The sequence below is a fragment of the Ammodytes marinus genome (genome assembly GCF_949987685.1).
Source record: "Ammodytes marinus genome assembly, chromosome: 13".
In the NCBI taxonomy this organism is placed as follows: domain Eukaryota; kingdom Metazoa; phylum Chordata; class Actinopteri; order Uranoscopiformes; family Ammodytidae; genus Ammodytes; species Ammodytes marinus.
Window position 1 is genome coordinate 22332152 of NC_137217.1, and position 12340 is coordinate 22344491.

General features: G+C 40.2%; 2 protein-coding genes across 2 annotated transcripts; one reads left to right on the top strand and one right to left on the bottom strand.

Moving 5' to 3' along the window:
* Window positions 1-3844: 3844 nt before the first annotated feature.
* On the bottom strand, window positions 3845-6547 carry LOC307259666 (zinc-binding protein A33; the record flags this gene model as incomplete). The annotated part of the gene is made up of 7 exons (XM_080039610.1): window positions 6448-6547; window positions 6150-6222; window positions 5851-5946; window positions 5438-5671; window positions 4796-4818; window positions 4480-4652; window positions 3845-4398 (listed from the first exon to the last, which is right to left on the bottom strand). Coding segments are annotated over exons 1-7 (1155 nt in total). The 5' UTR covers window positions 6450-6547.
* Window positions 6548-8767: 2220 nt separating this feature from the next.
* ino80e (INO80 complex subunit E) lies at window positions 8768-12310 on the top strand. The gene is made up of 8 exons (XM_080040030.1): window positions 8768-8858; window positions 9129-9211; window positions 9338-9408; window positions 9548-9600; window positions 9719-9800; window positions 10198-10315; window positions 10657-10755; window positions 11299-12310. Exons 1-8 carry the CDS (start codon window positions 8831-8833, stop codon window positions 11500-11502), a joined length of 738 nt encoding a protein of 245 aa, XP_079896156.1. The 5' UTR covers window positions 8768-8830; the 3' UTR covers window positions 11503-12310.
* The last annotated feature ends 30 nt before the right edge of the window (window positions 12311-12340 follow it).

Here is a 12340-nt window from a genome sequence, read left to right on the forward strand (position 1 = left end):
GGCATTTCCCGGTGGCTCTAAGATTATCCCGTTACTCCGTTGATTCAAAGTGAATGCCAACAGCAACTCCAGGCACTTAACATGACCCTGCATGTTCCTGTGGTACACTGGGCTTTCTACAAGTAAAATATTAAATGAGCGTGTCTGGTCAGTTCAAAAAGTTAAGACATGCAGGCTTGCTCCTTGTCTACTTTCAGGCCTTCGATTGGCCTGCCAGTACTTCCTTAAAATAATATATTTAAAAAAAAAATCAACTCTTTTTTTGGTTGTGTGAACAATGACAAAATAGCTTCTCTGTCTTTGGCACTCTTTATTTCATAAAAGCTTAAATATGAATGGCTCCAAAATACTCCTATGAGGCCTTTATCAATGCCAAAACATCGTCTTTACAGAGCTGTTCTGTGTGAGTTTGGAGATATGTGGATAATTCCATCAATCTTAGCTGAATCTGATTTATGGTACCGATGAGGTGTTCAGATAAATTGTATTGTTACAAAATGCATGTCTCTACCTCGTGTTTTAACTGACCATGGGAAGACCAATGACAGGCCAGGTTCAGTGCACTGAAATCAACGATTTGGATTTTTTGAGAGAAGCACAAAATGACAGCCATCAAATGCCATAAAATTCAATCAATGATCAGTGAAATTTAGAACATTTGTAATAGATATATCCATCCAAAACCAACTGGCCTTTCATGGTAGCTTTTCTGACTGATATATTTTTCTTACCTGTAGATTAATATCAAACAATATGTCAGCGTTTTAAAAAGCTAGAGACTATAAGTTTAGATGTCATATTGATATTAGGATCATGAAATCATGAAAACAATCCAAACAAGAAATTCAAATTCAAATCAAAGGGCCACAGTGTTCAATGGAAAACCTTCAGATGGTCAGATATTTTACACATGTTCAAAGGAATTATATTATAAGACCCATAAAACAATATTGAATACGCCATTTCTTGCCTGGATCTATAAATTAATCAGAAACCCATTTTTTCTGCACACATATACGTATACACACAGACACACAAACCAGACACAAACATTCAAGCCCTGTAAATATTGCATGTGTAAGCCAGTTTAATCCCATTAAGGTGAATGTGTCCCATGTATAGAACGGTTGTTGTATAAAACATATTATAATGAAGAAAAATTCATATCAATTTGTCACCAACCTTAAATCCAGAATATAAAATATATAACGATACAGTACTATATATTAACACTAATATTCACTAACATCTTGAACTAATTTAAGAACCAAATATTGTAAAAATCCATCGAGACTACATCAGATCTTTTTAAATCGAGCATATGGTATCTCTCACAGTATTTTCATGTTGTATTAAAATGTTATATACCTATGTCACTCAAAGCATTGTCTGCAGCATGCCCACGACATGTCCTGATAAACAAGCTTTTATTGTTCTAAATTTTGTGTGTGTGTGTGTGTGTGTGTGTGTGTGTGTGTGTGTGTGTGTGTGTGTGTGTGTGTGTGTGTGTGTGTGTGTGTGTGTGTGTGTGTGTGTGTGTGTGTGTGTGTGTGTGTGTGTGTGTGTGTGTGTGTGTGTGTGTGTGTGTGTGTGTGTGTGCGCGTGTGTGTGTTTATGTGTGTGCGTGCACAAGGCCAGAGTGACAATTCAATGTTGCCCTCATTGTGTGTTTGGTATTTCTGTGTTTAAGTGTGAATGATGAGTGCGAATGATCTGTGACCACGTGTTTGTGTGTGCTGAATCTATGCATAGGCAAGTTTGTACAGAGCTAAACAACTTATGTACTTTACATGTGCTTCTCCATCCGTTCTGAGTAAGGTATCCGTGTGCCTGCTTCAATGATTCGTCTCGCAAAGTGAAGAAAACCAAGTGCTGTGTTGAAGTCATTTAGTGTGAGTGTGTTTAAAGCCACAAAATATTATGAAATATATTGTAAGTTTGAGATATTTGAGTGACTCTCGTCTTTTTTAGTGCCTAAACGTATATTGGTTAGTTGGCCATTAGCTGACACTCCTGTATTGGCAACTTTACTTGATAGGTATTTACAGATGTCGAAAGCTGTTTGCACACCTGACTAAATAAAGTGATACAATTGTGGACTCACCTCTGATATGCTAATATCTAGGAGATATTTGACATATTGCATAACAATGATGAAAGTGATTTCGAAAGTGTGGCTTCCAGGTTTCCCAGTTAATTCTGAGTAGCATATGGGTGTTATTCATTTCACAAATCAAGTCTGTGGTGAATGTGAATGAATTCATGATAGCAGCAGATGAATGACAAAGCTTTGTGTTGGTGAACCTCTGGGTTACGTTGCGGTAATGTATTGAACAGAGACTGCCGAAACAGCATTTCTGGGCTCCACCACTGCTGCATATTGTCAGTGATTGTAATACCAAGCCATTTGCAGTAAGTAAGGATGTGAGAGAGGTAGATAGTGTGCGACGGGCAGGAAAAGCCTTTGGTTTACACATTACCAGCATCTCAAAGATGGTTCAGTCTAGTGGGAATATGGGTTATTACATCTAACTGGTGCCAGAGGGATTGAGGTGTTTCACACCCACACCTCTGATAACCCACTAATAGAAACCACTACTTTTTAATACCACTGGCATTTGTTGCACTATGTGAGTTGTCTCTGCCCTGATCCTCTCTGTTTACTTCTGCTGTTTTGGCCTGGTTGTGGTGTGATGTTCCACATTTTCTCTCTGTACTCCCTTTTTTGCACAACCCTTCACACAGATGTTTTGTAAAGAAAATAGTTTTTTCTTTATTTGATGTCCAAAGGAATACTAAGAATAAACAACCAATTATGACGTTTACTGTCCTGTTTTCTGTGTTTTCTGTATCTCTGAGCATTAAACTTGCAGAAGGACGGTTCTGTCTCAGAGCTGTCCATTCTGGCTGAGTGAGGCATCTCACTCAATGTCAGCCGTCATTTGTTCTGAGTGTCACGCGTAGCTTTCTGACACTTCAGGCCTCATGCCCACTGCCTTGTTTTGAGCCAGGGACACATCATAGCAGAGCAGGCACAACAGGGATATTTATAAATGGGTTACATTACGATGCTGTCAACACCTGCTGCTGACACTGAAGCTCTGGGCTGACTGCAAATATCAACCTTACCCTTGCTTTGTTTAGCTAATTCTTTTTTACAAATACAACTCCATCAGCTCAAGATTTATTTGAGGCAAAGTATTTCACCACATTTATTTTTGTCAAACATTAAACCATTCAAGTAGTCACAGTAAAAGAAGAATATGTACATTAAACATCAAAAACAAACAATTTTACAGTAATAGTTGTGAATTTTCTTAAAATTATTTAATATGGAGTTCTTAAATATACTACACTTTTCCAGCAAGTTTAAGTACATTTTCATAATAACAGCTGCAAGTACATTGTTTTTCGCTAAAGAGTAATCTATCAATTATTTTCTTAATAAATACAATTTAAAAATGTGTCTATTAAATCTCAGATAATAGTGAAAAATCACAATTTCCCAATTGATTTCTTTAAATTGCTTGTTTTTCCCTCATAAAAGTTCCAAACCTATAAAATGTTTAGGTGATTTTCACATGAGACCAAAGAAAAGTAGCAAATCCTCAAGTTGTAGGATTCTTTGGCATCGATGATCAAAATAATTGCCGATTAATTATCCGTCAATTGACCAGCTGTATAATATATGCTTATATTTTGGTATAAACAGTAGAGAGTTAATTGACTATTCTTTTCAGCTTTAAATGTATTGATAATTCTTCTAATATAAAATTTTAAATTTGTATTGGAAATATCTGCTCTGTTGACCATCAGTTTCCAAACTGGTGGCAACAGTCCCTTATCATAGTGTAGGGTTAAAGATCTTCATTGGCGCTGTGTTCTTCCCATCGTCTGAGTCACAAGGATTATAGAAGGGAAGCAGAGGAACCATGACTGTTTCCATAGTGAAGGTGTAGATTGGCGCCATGGTAACAGCATTATAGAAAGACACCTCCTCCTTTTCACAGTCTAAGAACACACCGATGCGAGCAAGACGGACAGATACCCTGACCTTGGTGGGCTTTGGGTCGGTGCAGGCCATGACAGATCCGCCCTTCAGGGCCAAGGTCCAGAGGCCACTGGAGGTTCCAGAAGTATCCATCTCCCCTCTATGGACATCTTCTCGCGCCACGCCCACCCTCCATGCTGTCTTATTGGCCACCTCCACTTCCCAATAGTGTCGGCCTGTGGTTAATCTCTGATGGCCCATCACGCAGTAATAAAAGTTGAACCGTCGTGGGTTGGATGGGCAATCCTTCGTGTCCTTATCCTCCTCAAACCAGACCGACGTGCAACATGGGGACACGGACAGAAGAGGGTGGGCTGTCTCAGGGTCCAAAGTCATTGATGTAATATCTATAGGAAAGCAGTGGTTGAGTAAGTTGCGTTTTATTGTTGTTTTGCATGTGTTGTGTCAAATGTCACATATGAACATACTTGGGTAAAGGCAGCTTTTCATGTGCTTCCATATCCTGTACTGTATGGGCCCCACAAACTGTCCCGATCGCACCTCAGTGTCCACCTCCGCTGGAGGAACAAAGCTGACCTGGGACCTGCTTGGACAAAATTGGAAAAGGGGAGGACTGAATGATGAATGGAGGAGTGTCAACCTGGTGGACACACCACAGTGAAGATTATGGAGATTGATTGATGAGAGGAAATATCAAGCATGCATGCACTCAAAATAAATGAGGTGTGAGGTAGTAACAAAACTGTTAGCTTGAAGGAGTGAAAACACTCTGTGAAAACCTGCCTTTTTATGAGATCTTGAATTTCCTGCAACGAGAGAAGAGGTTTGGGAAACAGCACTTTATCATGGAACATCATTATCAGTTGTCTATTGACTGCCTTTTGTCCTTTCACTTTTAAATGAGAAATTGATTTTGACATGCAAAACAAGGCAACTCAACTGCTCAGCCAATCAATGTCTATAATTGATCAAATAAGTGCGGTCGGTTGAGGAGGCGCAGGAAAGCTAAAAGGTTTGGAATGCAGCTCTGGAGTTGGGTCCCTCTGCTGTAAACATGCAGTCACATTGTTTAACAGCAGCTGAGTCCAAACAGGAGAAACAATCATAGATATGTCGTGAGTAAGGTGAGTGGCTCTTTGATCCCTGATCCTGCACAAACCTTTGTGTGACTCTGCTGCTGTGCAAAGAAGTTTCCAGAACGTTTTATGGAGGGAGTTCAAACTATTTTCCACCTCCTCATCTGACCCCACTCATACATTAGCTAACCCTCGGTCCTTATTTACATCATCAGCACGCCCCACCTTTGTACAGCTATTACATTCAGGCCAACAATAAGCCAAACTTCAGTGATAGTCAGATGTAATCTACTATTGTTCATTTAGCCTATATTTGTGATTTTTATGAAAATGCCTCCTCAGTCCTCACTTTGAGCAGTTTAGGACTGTCCTCCTCGGCCAGTTTGCTGTTCAGCACCCCGATTGCTCTCTCGATGTCTCTCCCTTGCTCAGCAATTTTTTTCTCTCTGTCTTTCAGCTGCTTAATTTGTTTCTTTTTCTCCCTGTGCAGTCGCTCCAAGTCCTTAGACTCCTCCTCATCCAGGAAAAGATGGAGGTTCTGAAACTCTGCGCTGATTTCTCGTTCCAGGGCATCAAAACTGTGCTGAAAAGAAGGGAAAGGGAGTAGACGCGCAATTGTCAAATCAGCTTTGGAATGACTAAAGATTCAGTGTCTGGATATGACAATATGGATACAATTTTTGTTTTTGTTCAACTGGAATTATTTTGTATGCAAATAATGTATTTACTTTTAAAAGATAAGGATTAATAATGCAGCAGTACCTCTACTTGATATGCCTCTACGTACGTCTCTCTCTCTGCATCTCTGCACTCATCAAGCTCGTGCTTGATCCTTTTAATAGCCTGGATAAGCTTTTCCTTTAACACACACACACACACACACACACACACACACACACACACACAATTCACATGAAACAGTTTACTTATTTAACATCTTGAAAATTGCCTGTAACACAACATGACAATCTCAAATACAGTCACATTGTGAAAGAAAATGCATCTCATGGCAGCTGTTCTAAATACAGCAGCAGGTCAAAAACATAAAACACAAGGCTTACCTTGCGCTCACAGAGAAGCTTTTTATTGCAGTTGTTGTTGGTATCTTTCATGTGGTTTTGGTACATTCCAATCCTGCGAAATTTGGACAAAATCAGCAATCGAAGAGACTCTTGAGAGAGTGCAATTAAAAGTGTTGGCGGGTAGTAAGAGGAAGGGATAGTTTGGAGGACATTAAAACACAACAATACAGAGAGGGACACAGAGGGAGGGGGGAAGGGAACGAAACAGACACACATGCCAGCACAATGAAAACAACAGTCAGACAATGGTCACACTAATAGAGCAACGAGGACATACATCTGAGCAGAAAAATTAACAAGTGAAAACTTGTTAGTGACAATCACAGGTCAGTATCCACAGCCTGACTCCAAAATATATGGATCCATTAAAAGTAGAGGAGAGAAAAGGAGGAGGGAAAGGGAGAGGCAAATGACTGGAGCTGCTAGTTGGGAGGTTGCTGGCTGGCAGCAGCAATTTATGGCAGCAGACACACAAGAGTCTATTTCTGTCTGTCGGTGTCTTTGGAAACAAAGAAGGATCTGGAATAGGAGGGAGGCAGCCAGTTAGTCAGATATTATGTTTCATTTGAGCTTTTTGGCCTGGAAGGAAGCAAAATGCATGTTTATTTTTTCTCTTGGCTCTCTAATGTCTGATGGTGTGAGAGGATGCAGTGTTGGCCACAATGCTTAATTTTAGAGCTTTGTTGGTTGCATTAAATAATGCCGTTTAGTTATCTGTACCATGCTGGATTTTTATAGTGTCAGAGGAGAGTGGATGTGGGGGGTCACCGCCTCCAAACTTACAGTCAGCATTTCTGCTCTCTTCCCTCTGCCAAGCAACAAGCCCCCTCTTTTTTATACCTTTTAGCCCCCTCTTTTTTTACCCGCCAATTTATATCAACTTTTTATATCTTTACCTGTGTCTTTGCTTCCGCATGTCTCCCTCTCTCACCCCCACCCCCACCCCCCTCACACACACACACACAAAAACACACACACACACACGTAGGGGGGTCTGGCCATGGGTACGTGCTCTGAGGCAGCATTACTCATCTCTGCAAATATTCCTCATCTATAATTCATGGTGCCTGGTCCTGGCAAGCCACTGTGCTGAATGGAGGGCGAGCTGCAAACTCAGTGCAGTGCACTACACAGTATGCGGCAGGTGGAGGGGAGCCTGTCAAGGTAGTTCAATAAAACACAAAGGCCCACTAAGCACAATCATGGAAGCATGCACAGCAAGACTGTAAATCAGTGCCATTATATTTTTAATTTAAAGAATTGCCTTTTGGTGTTTGTTTCATCTTGATGTCAAAAGTATATGATTTAAAAGCCTTATTTACGATCCTATTAATATATAAATTAAAAAAAAAATTATATTGACATGAGAAATACTATTATGATATAAGATATTATTTATATTATGGTTTTAATACTGACTCAAGGCACATACACAAAATATTTTGAATATATAGAGAAAAAAGAAACAATATAGCCTATGATTTCAGTGATAAAGACTATAACATTTTACCAAAAAGGAAAACGTTGACTTGACCATGAAAAGGCATTCAAATTTCTTTTACTAAATTCTTAAATATTTATGTTTAAAAATGACTGCACTAGCTCGAAGACAGTGTTGTCAGACTGTAAAGTCCATCCTCATCCCAGCCCTGAAGGTGCTGGTGGCAGAGATGCCACTATAGATATTAGAAAGAGGCAGTTAATGACCAACTAGTGGGCTAACCTCAACGGACAGGAGGAACTACAGGCCACTGAAGTGGTAGCGTACCGTAGCAGGAGGGCTGGGAACAAGGCAGAGGACAAATAGCAAGCTTTGGGTGGGTTATTAATATCCAGCTGAGCCCAACAGTAGCTATTTTGCCCTGGACACACTCAGCAACACAGACAGACAAGAAGTCAGAGAGAGGAGAAGTCGATCTGCTAAACAGAGATTCTATAGCTTTTAGAGTTCATAAGCACTGCTCCCAGTATGTAGCCACCAGGGAATTAGCAGGGGCTCAGGGCAAAATGCCCCTGAACAATCTGAAATCGCCCTTGAAATGTATTTGAAAGGGGCTTTTTATGCCCTTTAGAGCCTATTATGCATTTGCCAAGCCAGAGTCTAAACTGGACAGCTAGGCATCTAAAGTGCTTTTCTTACTTAGGCTACAACTGAGATGGGTCTGATTTCAGAAGTGGATCAATTTGGAAAAACCGCCCACCATGCTAGAACATTTCTGTTAAAACTTAACGCTTATTAATATCAAAAATATCTTAAAAAGTGTTGAATTGAATCTGGAAAACCATAGTACCCTACCCAGATAGAGAAAGCAAGATATTTGATCAATTTGCCCTGGAAATGTCCAAAAAAGCCCTCGAAAAATTGGGATGGATTGTAAAAAGTAAGTTAACATAGCCTATGCAAATACTATGCAATGATTCACTACCATATGAACCTGTCAAGTTGACCAGCTACTAGTAAAATTTAATTCGACTTTATCAGTCAAACACATAGACTCACTGTATAAAAGAGGATAACTGTACATTTAATCTCTTGTCAGCATCCGAAGCAGAAGGTGGCGATAATGTGCAAAAACGCACCAACAGCCAACAGAAGAAGAAGGAGGAGGTCCCGATTGTCCCATCCCGACGCATACAGCATCACGAAAGTAAACAAGAGCATGTCACACCGACAGACTCACACAAGAGGTATCAAATGTTCATGTAGAGAGAAAAATGCACGTGCAATTAATGGAAATCATGTTTGCGTATTTGAAATAATTATCGGTGTAAGTTTTAGACGCCTGCAGAGGCCAGCAGAGATCTGTTATTGTGTGGCTCAGCTAACGTGTCTGCCTAGCCTAGCATATAGTAATGTCGATGCACAGGCAAAACGAGCACAAATTAAGTACAGCCTGTACTGATACCACGCAGTGAAAAAGCGCCAATATATAACATCGAGATCGTGCTGTCTTGCAGAAATGAATGGGCAAACGGACATCGAGGTCGATTACAAGCGGAAATACAAAAACCTCAAGAGAAAACTAAAATTTCTTGTTTACGTAAGTAAAGTCTCTTTGAGTTTGAAGGTGGTCGGTCTTTAGCTATCATGTTTTCGTTTATAAATCTCTTTATCTGCAGTCCTGGCTGCACTTATGTCTAGTGTTTGGTTTCCCCCCCCCCCTCAGGAACAGGAATGCTTCCAGGAAGAGCTGAGGAGAGCACAGAGAAAACTACTCAAAGTCTCCAGGGACAAGAGGTGAGAGAGACAGCATCACGTGGACATGTAGTAGTAGTCTTAGTAGTACTAGTAATGTGCATGTGTAAAAAAAATGATAATAATTTGCCTGGAGGAAATAACAAAAAGTCATACTCTTTTTTTTCTCATTTTAATTTAGCTTTCTTCTGGACAGACTGCTACCGTATGAGAGGGTGGATGAAGACTCCTCAGGTGGTTATTATTATTATACACACTTATTATAACCCGCGTCTATTTCCACTTCTGTCATCATTGGAGTTGTATCAAATCAACCATGCTATTACTTCAGGGTTTGTATTTTTATTTCCAGATTCAGATGCAACAGTTTCTTCAGAAAACAGCGAAGGCGAAGGGCCGAGGGAGAGGGAACGTGAACGAGATGGGGCAAAGAAGTACGTTTTGACTTAAAGGCCTGAAATTAGACCAACCCTGGCTCAGTGTAACTCTTGAGTTATTATATTTAAGAACCATCACAGGCTGCTTGTATAATGACTATGAAAATGCAACATATGTGTTAAAAATCTTTTTGGGCATTGTGACCTTGTTAAAAGACCAAAAAACTTCATTCATTAAACACAATTCTTGTTCAAAGCACAGCAGAGCATAACATTTAAACCTTAAAAATATGGTTTCTAGGTATAAATGGTATGCTTGGTGAATTTTTTATCTTCGTTATATTCTTGTTTTTCTTTCTGACCATGACTGTATCTACAATGAAAATTGTGTTTGAAAGAATGTATTTCTGTTATACTGAGTTTCTGGTCATTTCTCATGTGCCCCTTTTTATAGACGAAGGAGCAGTCCTGGGGCTTCTCTCCCTTCGTCGTCCTCCCCTCATCTCTCACTGCTCTCTCGTTCTGGTGTCAATCCCATGCAGTCATCGGGCTCAGGACCCTACCTCAACACTGTGAGTTTCCATCTCCCTTTCTTAAAGAAAGTGTGCGGCCAGCAACAGTAACTTTGCTGCCACTTTCATCTCCTCATCAGCAAACATAATCCTTGTTTTTTTTGTTGCCATTCCTTTATATCATTTAACTATTTTGTCCTTGTATTCATGAGTCTATTTTTATCTATTCATTTGTTTTTGTTTGATTGCTTATAATGGCTTCACTCTCCTTGCATTATTCATTCTTCTGTGTATGTTTTTGTGTGTGTTTTTGTCTGTCTTGTAAATTGCCTTTGCCTGTGTGCACGTGTGTTTGTGTGTTCATTTGGGAATTTTTCGTGGCCTGCGTGTGTGTTGGGCAGATGCCCTTCCCACCAGAGTATTTGGCCCCGCCAGCTGAACGAATGAAGAAAGAAAGAAAAACAAAGACGCCTAAAACCAAGAAAGAGACTACTGGGAAGGTGAGAGAGGACGAGAGGAAAATAAAATGCTCGCAGATAATAACAATAATGCAGTCAGACTGTTTACTTCATATGAAAGGGCCATTTAAATCACACGGCACAGTAGGCCATTACACTTCGGTCACAGTATATGCAAGTACAAAAATCTCTCTGCTTGTATATTCTCTTTAGAGAGTCAAAAGAACTGTATTGGTTCATTTAATTTTGATCCACAGTTTTGGTATATAAACAGTTTATAATCAGTGTCTTTCTGATCTGAATATATTTTGTTAGACATTTTAGAGCATAGATCTTGTACAAAATGTAGTCCCCTTCCCCGGTCCCCGGTCCCCGTCACCCCAAAACCATTTTACGTTTTGTACTATGTTGAAATAGTCAGCTTGTCTGTACATTCACATACATGCTGCATGCTCTGTTCAGATTTGCTGTGTACATCTGTGATGCATCCATTGTCCCATGATCCATCCCCCTCATTCCTTTATCATATTTCCAGCTATTTGTCATTCCTAACTGTTCTGGCTTTTTATTCTGAATTCCGGTCAGGTGGTTGGCCCAATGGCAACGAATTACCCATCAGCCACGGCGGCTCCTCAGGCAGCCAGCGGCCCCTTCAGTTGGGTCCCAAGACAAATGCTGAGCGGAGACGCAGCTGAAGAGGAGGGAGACAGTGATCTGGACAGTGACAGGGGAGACGAGGACAGAGGGGAGGGAGACGACGAACTAGTCATTGACATCCCTAATGAGTGAACCTGTGTGTGTGTGTGTGTGTGTGTGTGTGTGTGTGTGTGTGTGTGTGTGTGTGTGTGTGTGTGTGTGTGTGTGTGTGTGTGTGTGTGTGTGTGTGTGTGTGTGTGTGTGTGTGTGTGTGTGTGTGTGTGTGTGTGTGTGTGTGTGTGTGTGTGTGTGTGTGTGTGTGTGTGTGTGTGTGTTCAGATACAGGCGATGAAGGGTTTATACATGTGTATGTGTGTGTGTGTGTGTGTGTGTGTGACAGCATGACAGCATGACAGACAGTATGTGACTGAAGGACATTTTCTCTATTGGGTGGTCCAATTCCAAGTTTTCAAAAGAGGTGCCAAGCTCCCCCCTGTGGATGTTTGCATAATTGCAGTATCACTGTCAAAATGTGTTTTTTCCAATATTATGTTAAGAATCAAATCTGTGAAAAAAAACTGCAGTTTGTAAGCTTTTAGGAATAATCCACAGCCACTGGAATGTTTGAATACTTTTTAATAGTTCCATGTTGACAAAATGAATATCTTCAACAGTCCAGCAATCTACAAACTGTGACTAAAACTAGGTGTGTCCTGCACACAGTTTTTGTTTGTCATCGATTTGTTTGTCTAACCACCATTTTTTTAACATGGTATTGTGTAAATATTGTAGTCCAGCGTCTTCTTTGCTTGTTACAGGTTTGGACACATGTCATATGTCCATGTTTTTTTTTCTTTTAAGAATTTGTAAAAAATCAAGGCTACTTCATGCTAATGGAGATGTCATATGTTTGCACATATCACATTGTGTGTGTCAGAGAATAAAATGTAAAGGTTTTTTCTTAATAGTTCAATTGTGTGTGAGGCTTCAT

What these genes read in the sequence shown, in the direction of transcription:
- ino80e (XM_080040030.1), top strand. Translation starts at nt 8,831, where the DNA reads ATGTCACACCGACAGACTCACACAAGAG. An exon ending in CCGACAGACTCACACAAGAG is followed by an intron (nt 8,859 to 9,128) that starts GTATCAAATGTT and finishes GCTGTCTTGCAG; the next exon opens with AAATGAATGGGCAAACGGAC. An exon ending in AGAAAGAGACTACTGGGAAG is followed by an intron (nt 10,756 to 11,298) that starts GTGAGAGAGGAC and finishes AATTCCGGTCAG; the next exon opens with GTGGTTGGCCCAATGGCAAC.